Below are 21,751 nucleotides of genomic sequence, written 5' to 3' on the forward strand. Positions count from 1 at the left end.
AATATGAATAAAAGTGTTTAATATCACTGACGCATTATTTCATTTACCATTTACTTTTTCGAGCATTGTGGTGTTAATGACGATACTAAGCAACAATATGCCGTTGAATTCCTTTAACGCTAAACAGCAATATATCTTTATTATATAATATTTATATTGTGCTGTCTAATCAAAAATAGCACATATTCTAACGTTTCCTCAAATCTGCAACACATTTATGAAATACGTGGTTTGATCTTTATTTGACTTCTATTTGATTGCAAAATGTTGTTATTTCGATGTCATCTTTATCTGTGAGAACAGGAAAAAGTCGCGGAGGGGATGATATATTTTAATTTTATTTTATTATTAGATAATAGTTATCTTTACGCGCAATTGTCACCATGCAAGTTTATCAAAAATTATCAATATTTTGGCGGATCCTTTAAAAACGTTGTCTTTTGTTAAAAAAATATGATTTTTGATTCGTTCAATTATTAAATAAATGCTGTACATTTATAATTTGTATTACTTTTTGAACATATATTAAGCTATTATGGCCAACGATGTGTTTAAAACAAACTTGAGCTGTTGGCAGTAATGTGGCGCCAACTGTCAAAAACTGAATGTTGTGAGATCACACAATTGTACTAAAAATGTTTTTATTGGAATGTCACGGTTTAGCAGACAAATTCTGTCAAAGCAAATCGTCTTTTATACAAAAAGAAATAAATTACGACAATTGCGAAGAAAGTGACGATGAAAAATCTCAAAGCTATCAGACCTTAATCTTATTTAAAAATATTTATAACACTGGTTCAGCACTCGCAGAACATTCTTCAGATTTGTTCGACTTTGCTAGGTAATTAATCATTAAATATGGTAATACAAAGCATAAATTAATTAACATTTTAATGATTTAATAGGAAATATTTTCAAATTTTAAACCAAGCCGCTCTAAATGACGGTGAGCCTATTATCGAAAATGAATATTCTGATAATGGGTTCTTAAGAGAGAATATTTTAAGTTTATTCGTACATATTAGATCAACGTTGTTAAGACTCGATTCTGATGAAGAATCGTTGAACGATGAAATTTTTCTGACGTCAATTAAAGAATACTTACTTAACTTTCGTATTATGCTTCAATCGATTGATACTTTACCGAATTTTGTTATACAGAACTGTACATCAGAGATAGGAAATCAGGTGTGTATAAATGAAATAAGTTTTAAAATAATCTCAATATTTATTTTATTACAATTTTAGTGCTCTTTTGCGTCGTTTCATATCTATCACTTATACTTAGAATTACTTTGGTTGAATTTTATTATAATGGTAAAACTCTTATCGACGAATGAAGATCAGAATATTTTATTAGAAACTGAAACAGAAGCATTCGCTACTGAAAATATGAACAAAAGCTCCAATTTTAATACAGAATTTGAAAAAGAAATAGATTGGCTCATGTACAATATGATATCGCTATCGATTAAATCGTACGATCAGGTATTTGTTTCATAATATATTATTTTATTTTTAAAATCTTATCATGTTGTGTTATATTTTCAGAAAGGTAGTGAGAGCATTTTTCCCTGCTCTTGTGCTAAAGAAATGTGGTTCGGACTACAAATATATTTAGAGAGACAATCGTCGCAGAACAAGTGTGCTAATTTTTGGCCGTATTACAACAATATCATGATGAAGTTTGTTTTAGAAGCAAATATCAATAACGATGTCTCATACTCGTGTATCGATCTATATACATTTAGACATATCAAATGTAATGAACCGCAAGAGTTCTCTTTGTGTCTATTGTTAAAACTATCCCGTTTACAACAGTATGAATTTGGCGACGATTCCAGAAACGCTTCTTCTTTAAGAGTATTGTTTGAAGATTCATTTTATATTATTAATGTGTATTTATGATAGTCTTATTAATTCGCTTTTAGATAAGTGCCAATTTTGAACATCTTGAATATATTATTACGAAGATAACAACTTCTGAAACTTCAATGAACGAAGAGAATCTCAGAATAATTATGAAGCAGATCATTAAATTATCGATGATATGGTCAGAACCGAAGCATGAGATTATAACGTTGCTTTGGGAATATTTTCACAAGCATTTAAATTCAGTTTTTTCAGTAGAAAGCAAAGATGATGATTTAACTGCTATATTTAGGTATTTATATAATATTTTTCATTGAAATTGTATAAAGATGTAATAAATATTTTTTTTTTATTAATTTTATACTACTTTTATGTGATTTTTCAATGGCTAAAATATTCTATATTACTGATACATTATTCATGATGTTTTTACAGTCCATCTGTAGATGAAACAATCGCTGATTTGAAATCGCGACTATCCATCACGGAAGTTACGTCCGGAAATAGCTTTCAGCTCTTTAACGCCCTATTAGGGGCATATCTAAAGAAAAGCCTGATGAACAACCAACTGAGTCTTTGCCAAAAAATTAAAGGACGCATCTTACCAAAGTTTACTTTAAATAAAATATTGGCGTTGAACGAATACGGCTTGAAAAACTTCACCACAATATATTTCACAATGGCTATGGCGACTGATTTGAAAGATATAGTCTGTATATCGATAAAATAATATATAATGTGATCATATTAACCTTTTGCCTGATTAAGAAATGTAAAAAACTACATTATCAGGCAATAGATTAAAGTCACATGACTGAATGGATATAATAGGATCTCTAAATATATTATATATTTTCAGTGTACAAAACTACAAGGACTCTTAGCACAAATTCCTATCAACAATCTACAGTTGGACAAGAAAAAGATAATAACAATGACTCATTTGACTATTCTTTATTTATATATCGAGAATAAGTACAGTATTGCAAAAGCTGCTTTACCAATTATGAATTTAATGAATTCTTGTTCTGGTCTGAGGGACTCAGATTCATTATCTTTAGTTAATATGACACTCAAAGGATGCCTAGATGTACTCAACGCTAGTTCAGACTTCAAAAACGAAGAATATGTCTTGATTGGTATTTATTAGATTATCGCACAATTTGAGTAAATTTATGGTCTTTTAAATTATTTAAAACTTAATTACAGATTCTTGGATAGTTAAATACTTGACAGTGTGCAATTTATCAGATACGTATAATATCATAGAAACGTTTTCTTCTCTACTATCAAAATTACGTATCTTATGTTCTTATCAAATAGATTTTAATCAAAGCGTGACTTTAATGGTAGACGCTCTATTTACACACATTTTAAACTGCACTAAAACTCTCTATTCCAACGGAACGTCAGTTCTGCAATTAGCCGAATTATCATTCAACTTCTTAAAATTCAAGTTAGATACTAAAATATGCACCAAAAAATATGGATCGTTTGAAGACATGCTCAATTATTTTCTGCACATCGAAAACGCCGACGATCAGTAAATATCATTTGTATTTATTAATTATTCATATGTAAATAATAAAATGATAATTTTGCAGGGTGACGCGTCATCTTTTGATGCTTATATTGCAAGACGATGAAATGTTGCAGTCAATGGAGAATGAAAATGAAGTTTGCCAAAGTTTATTGATACAATGTTGGATCAAGTGTACTTTAATAGCTAAAGATAACGATACTGATGATGACAATACTCATCTGATGCTATTGATATGTCAACTGAGAGAGTTTGCCGCGTTAAATATAACGCCTACTCACGGAAATGTAGAGCAGAAAAATTTATGCAAATTTTTCTATGCTATTAGTAATGCGTGGCATAACATTCAGGTATAATTTATTCTTTAACATTTCCTCATCATTGAGATGGTTTCTTTAATGCCTACAAACTATCATAAAATAATAACAATAAATTAAAGCTTATTTTAATTACATTACATCACACAGTAAATCAAATGTATATATATTTCAGGACACAAACAAAAAATTGCAGTTTAAAAAGCAAGTTAATCAATATTTAAAGAACATTGACAAGTACGCCGCATCCGCAATTAAAACGCCGCCATCGTCTCAATATGTTGTACAAATATTCATGACCATCGCAAACCTTTTTCTGCATTGTTCTTCCATCATTTACACAAGAGTAAGTGTATCAATATTTTAAAGTCACACTTAAGTAGTAAAATAATAATCTAAATCAACAGGCCGATCCCTCATGTTTATTACACGGCATCATTAGCTCGATAATCCTCCCGCCTCAACTCTTCATGGAGAAAAAAGTCCATTCTTACACAGTCACAGGCATCTGCAAGAGCTGGTCCATATTCATGAAGGGATTATATCTACTAGATTATAAAAATGACGCTTATATAGATAAAGTCATGAAGGACATGATCTTGCAATACTTACCATACTTTGCCGAAAAAACGCTATCGACTAAAGACGAAAGCTATATCGTAGTTCATAAAATGATTCCTAATGAATGCAGCGTTGATTTAGAATTGGAAAGATACATATTGGAGAAGATAGCGGTTAACTTCATCACATGCAGAGGAAAACAGAACCACGTCCATTCAACGAAGGTAGATTTTTGCTACTGATACAACGCTGGAATGATACTAATTTGCGATTGACATGTTTCAGGCATTGTCGGTGATTCAGAGTATCAGCTATTCGGCAAATATGAATCTATTATTAGTGATTGTGTCGTGTACGCTACTCCCCATATTTGAACAACTCATGTTCTCCGATGTGAATAGTCCAAATAAAAAGATAGCTAAATTGATCGTCAGCATAATATGTAATCAATCAAACACTGAATTAGATATTAGGTAATAAATACTTTTATACATAATTTTTTATTAGGATGATATTTATGATTTAATCTATGTTCCAACAGAAACGAAGTCAGAGATATTCTAGTGAAAACGTGTCAAAAACACTTAGCATTCAACTCAGTAGCTTTTTTCAAACTAGTATCAATCATAGTCCCACTTTTAGGAGTGTATCACGTGAACATTTTTCTAGCGAGTTTTAAAGCTGAAGTATCAAAAATTGAAAAAATGCGCGGAGTTGGTTTCGATCACGGATTAAGGTAACAAAATAATTCATCTATAAGTCTATAATAATTACAGTCTATTATATTTTTTAGGAACAGCATCAGCGAAATAGAAACTAGTATTGAAAATATCAAATAACAATTAAAACTGTATAGTGTGAGGATCGCTGCATCTGACTTCCTCGACGGTGACTTTGTTAGTCTCTTTGTTTGCTATGCAGAAGGGAAAAACTGCCATACCGTTGCAAGCGGCTCCGTAATTTCCTTTCTTGTCCAATGCCACAACTCCTCCGAAAAATTTTGGATAACGCTTCACAATTCGAGATATCGCTATCTGCGCCGCTTCGGAAGGAGTGGCACCTCTCCTCATCTCTTCGACGGCAAGAAAACTAGAATGAATAAATTAATTTTTAAAGACTCGTATTTTTCAGATCAGAATTTATCGTATTAATCAGATTTTGTATTATGTGGGTCAGAATATAAACTGCCAGCATAAATATTAGATGGTTAGAATTTAAATTGGACTAGTCAAAATTTACATTAAACGGTAAGAATTATTTTGACAGATGGTCAGAATGATTTTTTCAGTTGACAATAGTGTTATCGTATGTTATTGCTGTAACGCTAAAGATTGGTACAACTGGTCAATCTGTCATATCAATTTGTTGAGAGTTATTAATGGGGTGCTCAATGTTTTGAGCAACGCTCACTCGCACATAATATTTTGTAAGATTTTTTTAATTTTTATTCTGATCTTATGCATTTTTTTATTTTAACCTTTTGATATTTATTCCGACCCTGAATAATATAATTAGGACCATTCATTATTTTAATTCTGATCACTATATTTTAATTCTGACCCTGAATAATATAATTATGACCAGGCTATTAATAAAATTCTGACCGAGATTCGACTTTTATTCTGACCCAAAATTGGTTTAAATTCTGACCATTTTTAAAACGATCAATCGGTATTATTTTCAAACAGCTTTATAAACCTCGGTAAGAATCGCAGCATGACGTCTCCGTCGCCAGTCGCTGCTGCTCCTCCTACTTCATTATCAGCATATGCTCCAGATCCTGGTATTGGTGAATCTCCTACTCGTCTAAAATTTAATATAATATATCTCAGTATTATTTTTATATCATAACATCAAATATTGCATAGTTATTCTTTAAGACCCTGCTCTAAACAGGTGTCCTTTTTCTGATGACCCTAAATTTATTTATTTATTAAAATTATGTTTATCGTGACCTGACAGGTTAACCTAATGCGTCACGATTGCCAAAAGTATAAAATATACGATTTAAAAATATATACCTATGCATACATACACACACACAGGCATATAAGTAAAAACAAGATAAAAGAACAGACACAAATCACCTCAACAGGTGTGCATTGTCCCACATGAATTTAACCAAAATCCCATATATTCAATGTCAATATCTTGATGTACAGTATTAAGCAGATGCATGGCCTTTGCCAGCGAAGAGTTGGCAAGTGCTATAGTTCTAGACTTTACATGCAAGAATAATGGACTCGACCGAGAACTATAATCACCTTTCGGAGCCCACATTTGGAGCTGCTCGAGTGCCGAAGAGTTGTCTACAATGCCTTTGAGCAATTTTCAGAAGTGTTTAATTATATAAACACTTCTGCGAGTGGACAACGAAACGTATATTAAAATTCCCAAAATAAAAGTACTAGGAAACAAGAACAAATAATATCCGTATTCCTTCAAGTATAAATATCGAAGGAATTGTACTTTTTCCAGCTTCAATTCATTACATTGACTCATTACGCCTGGAATCCAAATAATAAAGCTAGTTTCTAGTATGCTGCGGACTAGAGCATCATAAAGAGTGCGCAATAATAAAGTATTCCTGAAGTAGCGGGCATTTATTAGGATAAAACCGAGCATTTTTAATGATCTGCTGTGAGTCTCTGCAATGTGCTGGCTAAATTTCACATCTAAATCCTTAGTAAAGGAAGACCTGTCTAAAATATAATCGCCAATATAGGAATATTCAGACGGCATCGATAACCTTGAAAATTAAAATGTATGACATTTCATTACACTGAAAGGCAATTGGTTACAGCAAGCCCACTTCCATAAAGAATTGAGAACCTCCTGCAGGTCGAGGGAATCCGAAATTGACTGTACTTTCTTGAAAATTTTCTAAAAACTAAATAAATGATATATAAATAACAGGTAAGAAGTTTAATTATTGTGATTAAATAAATTAGACCGCAGTGGATTTATTAAGAAAAAAATATTAAACTGCAAAGGGTTAAAAATATTTTATAACATATTAAACTCTTTCTGAAAAAGTATAACGCAACAAATTGGAGAGATGAAGAAAAGGCCTCAGCGATGAAAACATATTTTTTAAATAAACGTCCATATGAAAATATTAGAAGTGAGCTTTTACTCGATGTTCGCCGTTTTAATGTGATGTTAACAGTTTTTTAGAAATTGACAATTCAACACATTAATAAAAGTGCTTTATAAATTTAATATTAATAGTGTTAACTGTTGGGATATCAAGATTAAAAGGATCGTTCAGTAATTTTTAAGCTACTTATAATGAACAATATTAAAATACCCAGGAATTTTATGTTTCATTCCATTAGTCGAAGTTCCAGCAGCTATATCTCCATTACCATCGATAACTACCATTCCAATAGTATCGTGATTATTGATTCCGACATCAAAGTTTTGTTCTGTTTTGTACGTATTCAAAATATAATCTAAAGGCTTATAAGGTCCACAACTTTGTCTAGAATCTGGTTGTACGTTCTAAAATATAATGCATTTTAACATCTTGCTAAAGGATAAATAATAAGAATGATATTACCATCCAATAGTTTGGTTGACAGTTATTTTTCTTCCAATCCGTCCACATCTTTTTAGAATGATTAGTCGATAGAGATTCTTCCTTGAAGCCCATCTTTATTGCAAATTCTGTCGCCAAGTCGCCGGCAAGAATCGAATGAGACGTGTGATCTAATATTTTTCTTGCGACTGAGATTACGTTTTTAATCCGTCTCAACGCTACGACTGCTCCGACGTTCATGTTACGCCTGTAAATAATTATAATAAAAATATATACTGCAAATATAAATATGATTCCTATTTAGTTATAATATACCCGTCCATGATCATGGCATCTAAAGTGGTTTCACCATTTTCATCGGGACTTCCTCCATATCCAACAGTTCCATCACATTGGTTGACTTCACAAATGGAACACCCTTTTTCAATTGCATCGAGGGCAGAAGATTGTTGAACGACTCTCCATGCTAATAATAGAGTTATGATATTTAAACTCAAAAAGTATCTTCAAAATCATTGTAGGTGTGCTTATTTTACTGAAACTTTGCATGAAAACATGCTTTCTATATAATTATCATTTACTTTAGAGAAAAAATGAATAAAAACTAGAGATAAAAACATATTGGTACACACAAATATTAACAACACCATGTAGTCAAAATTTCTATAACCGTTTGTCCCCATTAAAAAATGTATTGTACTCGTCGAAACAATAACATTGATTCGATAGATATATAGTTCAGATTTTCTCATTCATTTGTGTGGAAATACATAAATTGATAGAAACAAACATTGATAGAAACATTTAAATTGTAGAGTGAATAATATTATCAATTTATATAATTCTCCATTTAAGTAAATTCATTGCAATTATTTGTGGTGTTCGGTTTTGACCAACGCTTGCACCTGCGTATTTATGTAGCAAAACGTTATTGGCCGCTTTCGTAGCCGAGAGTTCGTAACCATTAGTTGCTGAGTGTAGCGCCGACATTCTTAATGAGTTTTATTCATGTAACTCGTGATATGAAAACGAAAAATGACATTTATTCAATACCTTTGGATTTAAAATTTTCAATACTCTTTTAATATGTAGTCTGTGATTAGGAGCAAAAATAAAACTTTTTCAAATAAACATTTGTTTACTAAGGTTCTCCTTGCATACTCTAAGCCGCAATCAAATTAATATATAACATATTATAATTGTATAACCTTACATAGGTAATAATATATAAAACACAAACCTTCTTCAGCAGCGGTTGTAAACTTCCATGTGGTTATAACCACAGGCTCGATCGAATAACAAGGAATAATTAAAAATAGAGATAAAAACGTATATAACCTTAACTTTATCATCTTTCGACACACCAAAATGACAACTGTCAGTTATCAAATATTTGGTCTTAAATCATTAATTTTCAACCATAAATGTTATAAACTATTAACTTCACTATAAGCCATCATAAAAATACATATAAATAAAATATTAGGCATTATTTAAAATTATATATTTTTACAATAATCAATAACAAACAATTTGTGTCAACTAACATTGTAAGAGTAATAATTATACAATATCAAGTTTAAAGTAAATAGCAATTAAAATATCGGACTAATCGAACTAATATATCAGCTGCGGTTTGCTTATCTGCCACCACTCTTTTGTATTAATTGTGAAAATCTGTTGGTTATCAATAACGAGACGTCTAAAAAGCGCTCCACGCAGTTAGATAGGCATGTCTCAGTCCTGGAATCCAACTTAGTGCCAGGTTTATCCATACACTTGTCCCAACAGAAGTCGTTGAATTCGTGTATCTGCAAAAGAAGAACGTTTTTATATGTTACGATTATAAAGAATCATTTCATCACTTCATATTTTCAGTTGAAGTTATGATGCATATACCTGGGCGTTTAATTGGGCTTTTTGTTTCTCTATCATGAGGAATTCTTGGAGTTCATTTTCACCTGCTTTAGGCATTTCCATCGCAGACAGGTCGTACGTATCAGCCATCTTTAAATTTATAGGTTAGACAGCTAGTTACAAGTTACTTGCCAGAAATCGCACTCTGAGAGCAGTGCTGCCAGTATGAAAAATAAATATAATTTGAGAAATCACAAAATGCGTATTTTATAAATCAAAAAAACTGTTTATCGTTCGTAGTTTTTAAAAATACGGTATTTGTTACTTTTATCGGCACCACGCACAGAAACTCAATTATTATGAACATTTTTTCTGCTTTTAGAATAGAGATACAATTTAGGAATTATATGAATTAAAATTACATATAATATGCTCGTTGGTTAAGAATAAAAACTTACTTGTCTGTCACTTTTAAACAAATGTGTGTCAATAACTATTTTTATGTTGAAGTTATTAATCCAGGACTGTGGAGTCGTTGGAAATTTTTCTCGACTCCGACACCGACTTTTTCGCAAGGTCCGACTTCGACCGACTCCGAATTTAAGCATTTCGATAAGATAATCTTAAAATATTAAATTTATTTTTAATTATTTTATTTATGTAAATAACAGCAAAGAAGAAAGAACTTACTTACGTACTTAATTTAATCAATAATATATTCGAAAATCCGTGATTCAAAGGGAATTAGATCTTAAAACAAGAATTTCTTCTAATACTTTTGTTTATTTCATATTACTGACTTAAAACATTATTGATCGGGATGGAAAATGTTAAAAAGGAGTCGGAGTCGGTCGATTTTTTACGACTCTGACTCCGCTTACAATACTCCGACTCCGACTCCACAGCCCTGTATTAATCGATGAGTTACTTAGTAATGGATTAAAATATTCAAAGATAATATGTATTATTCTAGAGAATGTGAATGCAAAGTGCAAATATATTTTTTTTATAAAATGACATTTCTGAGGAAAGAGTAAACTGATTTACATATATTTATAAATCATTATATTTTATTTGACTTTGGTTTAGTTTCGCTACAAGTGGCAAATTTCAGTTGAAGTTCTTAGGCAAAAAAAATATTCCTACTGCTTATATAACGCTGGCGTGAAATATCATCTTGACATGAATAACTATAAGAATTACTTTTTATGTTTTTAACAAGTAATTGCAACAAATTTATTATCCCTCTCAAAGGGTGGTTCTGGCAATTTGTACTCTGATATAAAGAAAATATTTGTGCTAGGTATTAATTTAGGCTAATTTTGCAAATAATTTTATTCTGTATTTTTCATTAATATTCAGTCATCGATAAATAAACCAGATTCATCAACAATTAATACAAATTTATTTGGAAATCGCTTTGTAATCACATTCGCGTTCCTTTTGAGTTTCTTCCATGTCACTGAAAATAGGTATTTATGTCAATAAATTTACCAGCTTCATCAAAGATATCTGATAATGTACCCATTTATTTTTATTACATGTTTCTAAATTTTCTTTCCAACGTGAATACAATTTTAAATTACATGTTAGTTACAAAGAAAAGAAGCTGAATGTTATCTGTTGTGTGACGAAGTAAATAGATCGGAATCCTTAAAAAAATAATAAAAATATTTTTGACTAATCAATGATTATTGTTTCTACCTTTACTGCTTTGTCTTTCTAAAAAGGTTGAATACCAATTAACGTGATTTATCAGACCCTTATATTAAAAATAATTTAAGATTTTTTAGTTTTGAAAACATTGTGTACTCACTGCTCTGAGTTCTATAAATTTATATTCACATCTTAAAATATTCAAAATGCAATAAATGTAATTTATTTATTTACCAAAGTTTTAAATAAAGAAAATTATGCAAATATCCCATTTTATTTTTACCTAATCGGTATTCTCTAGCTGTTGTAATACAATTAATTTTAATATCTAAATTAATGTTGAAAAAAATCTATTTCCTAAGTCATGAAATAAATCCGATTAATGCTTTTTATTTTCTAATAAGATTCATTGTAATTTTTTTATGAAAACGTAAATCAGTTTTCTGATAATTTTATGTACATGATACAAATTTAGTGAGCTTATATTGAAGATAAAGTAGAAAATACGCTTGTAAAAATGTAGATATACCATAAGATATAAGTAGTTTTGTGAATTTATTACAATGTTCGATAATTAAAAAATTATAAATTCATCTCCATTTTCATATCTACAACACGATTGAAATTTATTTCTTTAACCGTTATCTTGTTTTATTTGTAAAAAATGTAGTTCGGGGCTTTTCGAGAATCATACATACATACACAATTTTTTAGTGATTCTTGGAATATATTAAAGATGCTCAATATTTTTTTTTTAATTTTTGATGCAACATCTATAAAATATTATAAGAAATTGATTCTCATCATGTTATGAACAATATTGAAAGTTGATCGGTACCAGAACTTGATGTAGCACTTATAAAATGTATTTGCAGCAAAAGATAAATATATATTAAAATAAATGAAATGTAGTGTTATTGATATAAATTAAAAACGGAATATGGAGTTGTATAAGTTTATTTTAAATTATACATGTTTGTATCTTTACTTCCTGGGCCTGTTCTGGTTTTTGTTGTCTCGTGAGAAACGTTGAGGCGGTGTGCGGATCCTCCTGTCTTTCTTTGATCTGTTGCGCACCACTTTGCTGTGGATGGCGCACGATACGCAATAGTGGAGCTTTGCGTACAATTTAGGGAGTTGATAATTGGCTATAGAACGATAAAAAACAATTAGTAATGCAAATCGCACTATTGAGTAATGACCGTCTTGAAAGACTACTCACAATCATACGAAGCCTCCATGATGTCCCTGACGGCGGCCGCTTCGACGATGTTCCTGATCACGAACTTCTTGATAGCTTTATCCTTAGGGACGCAGCGAGCGCAATTCGTGCATCGCACCGGGTCGACATGACCGCGTCCGCTTTTGGAGCGACCGGCGTTACGACGCTTGCAAGTCTGGAAACGAAAAGCATTCCATGTTCACAATCGAACCAGACGTCTGCCACATTTTCAGGTTATGTTGCAATGTAGCGTTCGGTTTCGATGATTCAACCGTGGCGTGGTGCCCTTTCCGACAGGACACGGCACAATATACGTTGAATCATCGAAGTGTAGCATAAGAGTGGCAATATGAGTGAAATTCAGTGATAAAGGGAGAAGTAAAAGGTTGACGTACCATGGCGGCGACGGCGTGAGAGACAGAAGAGCGTGGCAGCACCTGCTTCCGGGCGGGCGGTCTTAATAAGAGATAAAATATCGGCCATTATCCGCACTGTTTCCGTTTTTACAGATTCATGTTTTATCAGATTTTAATTATATTATTCCTTTCAACGCCAAGCGCATGATATGATGCGCAACTAAATCTACTGTCTAACGCCAAGCGCATGATATGATGCGCTCGTTAAAACCTTCGTTTTTTAAAGAAACGGAAAGGTAAAAGTTGGCAATATATGTTTTAAAAATCAGTTTGAGTTCCTAGTAAACGATTTCAGTGATTTTATTTATAGAATTTGCGATGAAACAGTGGTATATATAATTATAAAGTCACGCCTTAATTTTAGTCGTTTGTATTTCGCGCGTGGTTTCGATCGTGCTTATTTAGACCACTTTTAGGGTTAGCACAAACGCATCGCGGAAATTCGTTTTTTTATACTTTAATTTATGAATCGAAATTAAATTATGTCATCAATATTTCAATGATAATTGTGATTTGTAAATACTTGTGAATATATTTATACGTTATTTCGACTGTTTTAATATTGTCAACTGTTTTTGTGATTGGTTTTTATTGTTTGTAATAATTAAATAATAATAATAATAATTACTATTAAATACTTATTAATAAAAATAAATAAGATATAATTAATAAAATATCAATATTAACTCTTAGTAAATATTAAATAATAATAATAATAATAACAAAAACGATTCCTTGTCGTTGAATCATTTTATTTTACTTGTTCTATTTATTTACATTAAATTAATACCATCGTGACCTAACAGGTTACCCCAATGCGTCACGATGGTCGAAAAGTTTATTATTTATTGTATATATATGTGTGTGTGTGTGTAATATATATTACATATTCCGCCTGGAGTGTAGATATGTTGCACTCTTGCCGGTCCCAAGCCCGGATAAAGGAGGAGGGTTTCTATCATGGAGCAAACCAACCAACGTGGATAAATCCAAATAGTTATGCAAAAATCACAAAGAAATAATAAATCCGCCCCGATTCATAATGACCTAGACCAGGGGTCGGCAAAGTGCGGCTCCGGAGCCGCATGCGGCTCTTTGGCTCCTTGAGTGCGGCTCTGGCACAAATATCCACGGGCCCGGGCGCTAATTCTGATCGAGTGTCCTTATGTCCTGATCTTCTGCTTCATAACGAGGTTCGATGGTTATCAAGAGGAAACGTTTTAAAACGTTTCGCGTCCCTATTGCCAGAAATTGAAGCATTTCTCCTTGAGAAGGGTGTTCACTATCCTGAACTTACAGACAATCAGGATCTAAAACTTTCATTTCATGGTAGACTACAAGGGAAAGGAAACACAATTTTTTCGATGTTAGAAGAAGACATTTCATTCGAAAACAAATTATCCCTTTTTGCTCAAGATTTTGAAAGGGAAACATTGTTTCACTTTCTGAGCCTGCTGAAGCATCGCCAAGAAAATAATTCCTCTATTGACAAACACCATTTCAAAACAACTATTTTAAATATGAGGGAAGCATTTCTCAGCAGATTTCATGAGTTTAAAAACAGCAAAGCGACCTTAGCATTCGTCAAAAATCCTCTTAATGCTACAATAACTGAATTGAAATTTTCTCCTTTTAGCATTGACATTGGTAACATTGAAATATAATTGCAGGATTTAAAAAGCAAGGAAATATGGAGCTCTAAATTTCAACGTCTTTGTATTGATTTGGAAATATTAGAGAAGAACGAATGTGATCTTAGTTCACAACACAAGTGGTCTGCTTTGAAAGACCTGGAGAATGAAGACATGATCATTTTCAACGTCTGGAATAGTATTCCTGACTCTTACGATCAGCTGAAAAAACTTGCGTTTGCTGTTCTTTTCCTTTTTGGTTCTACATATTTATGCGAACAATCCTTTTCAAGCATGAACTTCATCAAGAGTAAACTGAGAAGTCTTCTTATTGATGAGAACCTGGAATCATGCCTAAAATTAAAAACAACAACATATAAACCTGACTTACTGAAACTTTCCAAGGAGATCCAAGGACATTGTTAGCATTAAGTGTTTGTTAGTCATTGTCATGATTTAAATTTATGGATACCTTACTTTAATTATTGTTTATCAACTAAAATTATAATAAAGGTTTACTAAATTAAAAAACAGATTTGGCTCTCATAACTTTTTTAAATCATTGTAATGTACATATTTGGCTCTTCGACCAATAAGTTTGCCGACCACTGGTCTAGGTCAGTGGTCGGCAAACTTATTAGCCAAAGAGCCAAATATGTACATTACAACGATTAAAAAAAATTGAGAGCCAAATCTATTTATTAATTTAGCAAACCTTTATTATAATTTTCCAAATCAACACAAAGACGTTTAAATTTAGAGCTCCATATTTCCTTATTTTTTAAATCGAATGCGCGAATGCGCGTGGATATTTGTGCCAGAGCCGCACTTAAGGGGCCAAAGAGCCGCATGCGGCTCCGGAGCCGCACTTTGCCGACCTCTGACCTAGACCATGGTTTCCCAAACTATGTTCCGCGGAATACTGGTGTTCCGCGAATTCAAAATATGTGTTCCATGGAGCCTAAATAGATATTTCACAAAAATTTGGAGTAAATTAAAAGAATGAACATATTCTACTTCATAATGAAGGCGAAGATTTTAGTACCTAGAAGTTGGGTACAGCAAAATAATTTAAGTGTTCCGCCAAAATTTTCGGATTTACGAAGTGTTCCGTCGCTCAAAAAGTTTGGGAAACCCTGACCTAGACGATCGAAATCTAGATAAACGATTGGACTTCAATTTTGGAAGCTGGAATGTGCAATATTACAACCAGGAAAAATGCAAACAATAGCGGAAGAAATACTAAAACTCAAGATATATCTAGAAGCCCTACAAGAAATTAGGTGGAAAGGCCAAAACCAATCACCGGTTGTAGTGCCGTGGAAGAAGAAGAAGAATATGTATATATTATAAATTATACATATAATTATATATAGTTAAATGTAACATCGTATCTTGCTATCAAGTTTTATTGTTTATTATTTTTATATATAAAGAAATATGACAACCTTCAACAACAACCAATTGTAAACACCATTGATCAAAAACAAACGGTTTGGTTATTAGGGTTATTTTTGTGTACGATATATGTGATTTTGTATGCATCAAAGAAATCTTGTCGATTTGTAAATTATTATAACAGGATGTAGGTCAGACGAAGAAAATATGCGTTGCAGATTTATATATTAAAATTGTCTCAGTGTGAGCATGACCCTGCTTGTCGTTCGCTTGTATAGTGCCGCGCGCGTACATGTGTGTGTAGGTGTGTGTACGCGAGCCAACACGCGGACCAACAAATAGATTTAGTTTTGTTCACTTTATATTTCCAACAATACGACTAAAAATGTTTGTTTATTGATATAATTAGAATGGTTAAATCATGTTAATCATACATTAATAATTTTAAAATATAAAAATTGAGTATTTTGGCTGTAATGATGTGTTAAACAGAGTAAGTAGCCAAAAAATTATATCGCTAAAAACGCATGGCGTACAGCGAGTAATTAAGAATTTACCGGTCGGCAGTCTAAGGGTTAAGCATTACGATACTTTTTTGAAGAGTAAGATCTTTAACAACTAGGCTGCTGCCGAAAATGCAATTAAAGATTGAGATTATTAATTGATAAAAAAACGTGACGAAGTTAAGAATATTTAAGTTTTAATTATTTTTATCACCGTAAAATATAATTTACAATATTTGACAACATTTTACTTCTTGCTTTCCTTTTCTTGTAGGGTAATTTTGATGGGAGTCAATGACGGTTCTAAGAGTTCCAGCGCCCCGTTACAACTTTCTACTCCACGCCTTACAATTAAAAAAAGCTATTTCAATTTATTATACGTGTAGATGCTGACCAGATTATTGCGCTAACAAAAATTGAGCATACAAAAATTCTGAACATAGATGTTTCAATAAGAAATATGTGCAAATAAACGGTTGATGAAGCACCACCGGCCGTTACGCCGAAAGAATTTGTCCAGTGTCGCCAAGTTTTGGCCATATTGAATGAATAAATAAATATAATAATAAGTCCCCAGAGACTTGATAATTAGTTTACACTTTATAATACATTTTTTACTTTACTATCTTTTAGGAACACAAATTTGTTTAATAATTTTTCAGTAGAGATTATTGAAAGTTCAATTATTCTTTCTTAAAAAATAGTAGAGCGGAGATACGACTTTATCAGTTTAAGCTTTGAAAATGATGTTTCCTCAGTAGCTACCGATGGAAGTGTTATTAATATGCGCAATAAAATAGATAAATTATGAAAATATTTAATAGGGGATAATTATTTATTTTTTTGTTTTGAAATTTTTCTATTTCATTTTTTTACTATAGAGCATTAATTTTTATTTATTCTGCTTAGCTCAGAGCAATTTATAAATCGTTACAGTTTTAAGTATCATCATCCATTTTGCAAAGTTTATTAAAAAAATTATTGAAAGAAGGTAAAAATTTACGCATATATATTTGTATGAATTTAATAGATAAACACTTGCAGCTTTTTAATAAACAGTGTTGAAATAATTAAATGTAAATTTTATTGAATTGAGTAGAGTAGGTGGTGAAAAGGTATAGCAACAAGCGCCGCGCGACAGTTGCGATTCAAAAGCCGGCGGTTACTTTTGACGGATAGCGGCAGTCTTTAAAAATGCAATCGCAATTTGCAGCGAAGCGGTCGTTGGCCGCGAAGAAGACGTTGCGCAGGAGCTTCTCGGTGTCTGACGTTCAAGGTATGAAACTGCACCCAGGGCTACCTAAGCCGGGGACCGCGCGTTATGAGCCCGGCAAAGAAAACAAGGGGAGGAGTACCATCGGAGTCAAGAGAGCCGCCGCCCTGGGGCCTATCTTGGCGGCGACGGCGGTCAAGAGACCGACGCCCGCGCCCCCGACGGTGACCGCCAATCCGCCGGCTAAAAAGATCGCTCCGTACGATTACAAAGCGCGCTTCAACGACTTGCTGGAGAAGCACAAGCCGCTGAAGGCCGAGCTGCCGGAGTTGAGGCGGCAGCGCGACGAGTTGGCCGAAGAGAACGCGGATTTGCTCAAGCAGAAGCAGGATCTCTCGACCGAGACCGAAGAGCTACGCGTCAAGGATAAGGAGCGAGAGTTCAGAGAGGCGCAGCTGCTGACCAGGTTTGTATCGATTATCCTGTGTTTTATTGATTCATGTGCAAAAAATGTATATAATATAAATAAATATTTTTTAGAATAAATTTCACAATCATTTTAATAAGATTCACAAAAAAAGTTTTCCAGTTTATTTTACCTCCGCCATATTGGATTAAAGTACAGTTATAAAAAACATATTTATAGTTTATTTAAAAAATCTAATATGTCTTCACCAGCGATGGTGAATTACTGTCATTCATGCTGTCTATCTGGTAATAGACGGTTAAAATAAGAGCATGAAGAGACACACCGACTCGCGACTTATGAGTGGTCAATTTACTGCATCATCTAACGAGCAGAATGAATTATTTCTAAAATTTAAATTACTTTATTTACGAAACATTTTTTGTAATACAGTTCACATCTAATTTCAAGACTTATCTTGCATTATTTTTGTTCACGATAGAATTGAAAAGGCTGAGCGAGAGCGTGACGATCTGGAGAAAAGGAACGCTGAAGTGTGCAACGAGCTGACTGAGACTTCTTTCGCGCTCAGTGTCGCGAATCGCCAGTTGAACAGCACCACCGAAAGGCTCGCCGCAGCCGAGAGGATCAACCAACAACAGGAGAGGCTCATCTCCTCGCAACAGGAGGATCTCGAAGAGCTGAAAGAGTCTACGCAGAAGTTGCACTGGGAGCGACGCTCCCTGCACAACAAACTTCAAGACCTAAAGGGCAACATTCGCGTCGTGTGCCGGGTGCGTCCTGCTCTGTCTGTCGGCAGGCCGGTGGCTACGCTCAGTTTCCCCGATATGTGCACGCTGGAGATGGAGCGCGTCGAGCCCGGAGCCACGCGCCGCCTCTCCAAGCACGACTTCAAGTTTGACCGCGTCTACGGCCCGGCCAGCGGCCAAGAAGACGTCTGGGAGGAGGTCTCGTGTTTGGTGCAGAGCGCGCTCGACGGTTACAACGTGTGCATATTTGCATACGGACAGACCGGTTCCGGTAAGACGTATACCATGGAGGGTACTCGAGACGCACCCGGCGTCGTACCTAGGACCTGCTCCATGATATTCGACTCTGTCAAGCAGATGATCAGAACTGGGTGAGTGGTTGTTTTTTTATTCGCTTTGATTTGATATCCCCAAATTAATATCCAATGCTTTCAGATGGGAGTATACCGTTCACGCTTCGTTCTTGGAGATTTACAACGAGCAGATTTTCGATCTGTTAGACCCTACCAAAGACCCTAAAGAACTCGACATTAGAATGGTAGACGCCAAAGGCAGCGATATCTACGTTACCAACCTCAGCGAAAAGGTAAGCATTGCTTTGTTTCGCTTTGTCTCGATTTCAATATTTATGTTAATTGTTATCTTGACCCTTTGCGATCAGATGCCGCCAATATGGCGTCATCTATTGCACTCGGAAGCCGACACTTCAGTGGCATTTTTAACTAGATTTATCGTTTGAAATCCAAATTTATTTTGTATTTTGTAAAAAAATGCATTATTCGTATTAATCACCTCGTGCTCACAGTACTTTCTTAAAAATAACTTAAAAACTTCTTGCACAGACCCACCCCTTTTTATGCAATGGTATAAAATATGCAGCCGTTGTAAAACATTAAGAAAAATATTCATACAAATTTAATTTTAAGCGAAAAAATCTGATAATTTTCTCGAGAAATTTGCTGATTTTGATTTTCTTGAAAAATTTGCATCTATTATACATCATTTTAATTTTTACTAATTCATCAACAGCGAAGGCTTTTTTTCTACGAGAAAATATTACTGCAACGCTTTTAGTTGGATTTGCAGTGACAATTTATATATAATTTTTGAATATATCTCACAACTCAATGTACTTGATCCGTGGCAGAATGAGAAGATCTGAAGCAAGATATTATTATTATTAACATGTTCTAGAACTAATTTTTGAATTATCTTATCATGTATTTTGCTTGCGACGGGCAGTAAACTTATAGGTCGATAGCTCAAAGGAAGCGTATGGTCAGTACCAGGTTTTCGAATAACTATTACATCAACTTGCTTCCAAATGTATGGAAAATATAGACGAGCAAGTAACGAATTTATAGTATTTAGAAAGTAATCGATGGCAACCAGTGAAAATATTTTAAAGGCTGCTGGGAATAAAGTTATTTCCGGAAGCCTTGTGATCAGGAAATCGTTGAACTATATTAGCTAATTCTCGAGTTGTTATAGGGTTGAGTATTGCGAGATAATCTTTTCAATTTTATTTTTAAAGTTGTTTAGTACCAACTGTGCATTGTCTTGTAGATTGAAATAAAATCTTTGCATCTTGAAGCAACAACGTATAAAAACGTAACACAAACTTCACAAAAATTTGAGATGCACACTTGTTTTTGAGATAAATTTTGTTTCGTTCAACGAATGAATTCTGCGAATTTTGGTCACAGTAGATACACTGATAAACATTCTATTCACAAATGTCTCTCGAAGGCATTTGTGAATAGAAGACTGTTGAAATAATATCTTCGATCGCAAAGGATTAATATAAACAACAATGAATAAAATATTTTAATTTATACAAGATTTGTTCTTGACCCTTTTTTGCAGTCTTTTTAGATTACTATCTAAATATAGATGTATTAAACAATACTAAAAATATATATTAGAAAAAATCATTGCCCTGACAGCTCATTAAAAATGTATCCAGTATCCAGGATGACAGATAAATGTCATCAAGAAAATCGCCATGTGTTAATCGCAATCGGTTAATCTAGCAATTCTCATCAAAATAACATTAGCCAATATATGTCAGATTTCAGCAACTAAGTGTTAAAAGGTTTTAAAATATATAAATCCTGTATTAATTGTTCTTGAGCAAGATTTAATTTGACGTTAAAAACAAATACTTTAAGAAATCATTTTTATGTTACTATTGTAAATGATTCTGATATAATTGAATAAATAATATAATTTACAGGATGTCGATAATGACATGGCACTACTGAAACTAGCGGCCATCGCTCAAGCCAACCGTCAAACTGCAGCCACGTCAAGCAACGAGAGATCTTCGCGCTCGCACAGCGTCGCCCGCATCAGACTTTCCGGAGTTCACTCCGGACGCTCGCTCACCCTGACTAGTCGAATCTGTCTGGTAGATTTGGCAGGCAGCGAGAGCGCCAAGACCACTCAAAGACTCACTGAGACTAAGAACATCAACAAGTCGTTAAGCGGCTTGACGCAAGTGATTTTGGCACTCCAACAGAAGCAAGATCACATTCCGTTCAGGAACTCGAAATTGACTCGTCTGCTCGAGCCGCAATTGGGAGGAGCGGCCAAAGCTCTGCTGGTGGCCGCCGCGGCTCCTTACGAAGACTGCGGCCACGAGTCCTTGTCCACTTTCCGGTTCGCCACTCAAGTCGGCCACTGTTCGACGGCGTCGGCTCGAAGAAATTTAGCCATGGCGCAACCGACGGCAGCCGCACACTCGAAAGAAGCGGCTTAAATTTACATTTATCTCCCTTTGTAAATAAACACTTTCGTTGTAATACTAATATATATATATACAGTAAGGAATATAAATAAATACTAG

General features: G+C 33.5%; 5 protein-coding genes across 5 annotated transcripts; 2 read left to right on the plus strand and 3 right to left on the minus strand.

The window, feature by feature from the left end:
- Positions 1–544: 544 nt before the first annotated feature.
- On the plus strand, positions 545–5,899 carry LOC148233465 (protein MMS22-like). The gene is made up of 14 exons (XM_088189992.1): positions 545–841; positions 906–1,188; positions 1,249–1,488; positions 1,552–1,863; positions 1,932–2,164; positions 2,308–2,581; positions 2,732–3,011; positions 3,082–3,415; positions 3,477–3,762; positions 3,905–4,075; positions 4,137–4,514; positions 4,576–4,763; positions 4,832–5,026; positions 5,084–5,899. Exons 1-14 carry the CDS (start codon positions 636–638, stop codon positions 5,127–5,129), a joined length of 3,426 nt encoding a protein of 1,141 aa, XP_088046118.1. The 5' UTR covers positions 545–635; the 3' UTR covers positions 5,130–5,899.
- Positions 5,047–9,235, minus strand: LOC148233466 (N(4)-(Beta-N-acetylglucosaminyl)-L-asparaginase). Its single transcript, XM_088189993.1, has 6 exons — positions 9,072–9,235; positions 8,147–8,297; positions 7,853–8,078; positions 7,601–7,794; positions 5,989–6,096; positions 5,047–5,379 (listed from the first exon to the last, which is right to left on the minus strand). The coding sequence occupies exons 1-6, from the start codon at positions 9,181–9,183 to the stop codon at positions 5,133–5,135; spliced, it is 1,038 nt and encodes a 345-aa protein (XP_088046119.1). The 5' UTR covers positions 9,184–9,235; the 3' UTR covers positions 5,047–5,132.
- An 85-nt stretch (positions 9,236–9,320) lies between these two features.
- Positions 9,321–9,908, minus strand: Tim8 (translocase of inner membrane 8). Its single transcript, XM_088189994.1, has 2 exons — positions 9,731–9,908; positions 9,321–9,642 (listed from the first exon to the last, which is right to left on the minus strand). Exons 1-2 carry the CDS (start codon positions 9,836–9,838, stop codon positions 9,472–9,474), a joined length of 279 nt encoding a protein of 92 aa, XP_088046120.1. The 5' UTR covers positions 9,839–9,908; the 3' UTR covers positions 9,321–9,471.
- A 2,377-nt stretch (positions 9,909–12,285) lies between these two features.
- RpS26 (ribosomal protein S26) lies at positions 12,286–13,082 on the minus strand. The gene is made up of 3 exons (XM_088190331.1): positions 12,962–13,082; positions 12,567–12,741; positions 12,286–12,492 (listed from the first exon to the last, which is right to left on the minus strand). Exons 1-3 carry the CDS (start codon positions 12,962–12,964, stop codon positions 12,329–12,331), a joined length of 342 nt encoding a protein of 113 aa, XP_088046457.1. The 5' UTR covers positions 12,965–13,082; the 3' UTR covers positions 12,286–12,328.
- Positions 13,083–17,623: 4,541 nt separating this feature from the next.
- On the plus strand, positions 17,624–21,745 carry LOC148233469 (protein claret segregational-like). Its single transcript, XM_088189930.1, has 4 exons — positions 17,624–18,193; positions 18,636–19,274; positions 19,339–19,489; positions 21,140–21,745. The coding sequence occupies exons 1-4, from the start codon at positions 17,709–17,711 to the stop codon at positions 21,662–21,664; spliced, it is 1,800 nt and encodes a 599-aa protein (XP_088046056.1). The 5' UTR covers positions 17,624–17,708; the 3' UTR covers positions 21,665–21,745.
- The last annotated feature ends 6 nt before the right edge of the window (positions 21,746–21,751 follow it).

Source organism: Plectrocnemia conspersa, unplaced genomic scaffold, assembly GCF_051122295.1.
Source record: "Plectrocnemia conspersa isolate PC_06_02 unplaced genomic scaffold, ASM5112229v1 ptg000008l, whole genome shotgun sequence".
Taxonomy (NCBI): Eukaryota; Metazoa; Arthropoda; class Insecta; order Trichoptera; family Polycentropodidae; genus Plectrocnemia; species Plectrocnemia conspersa.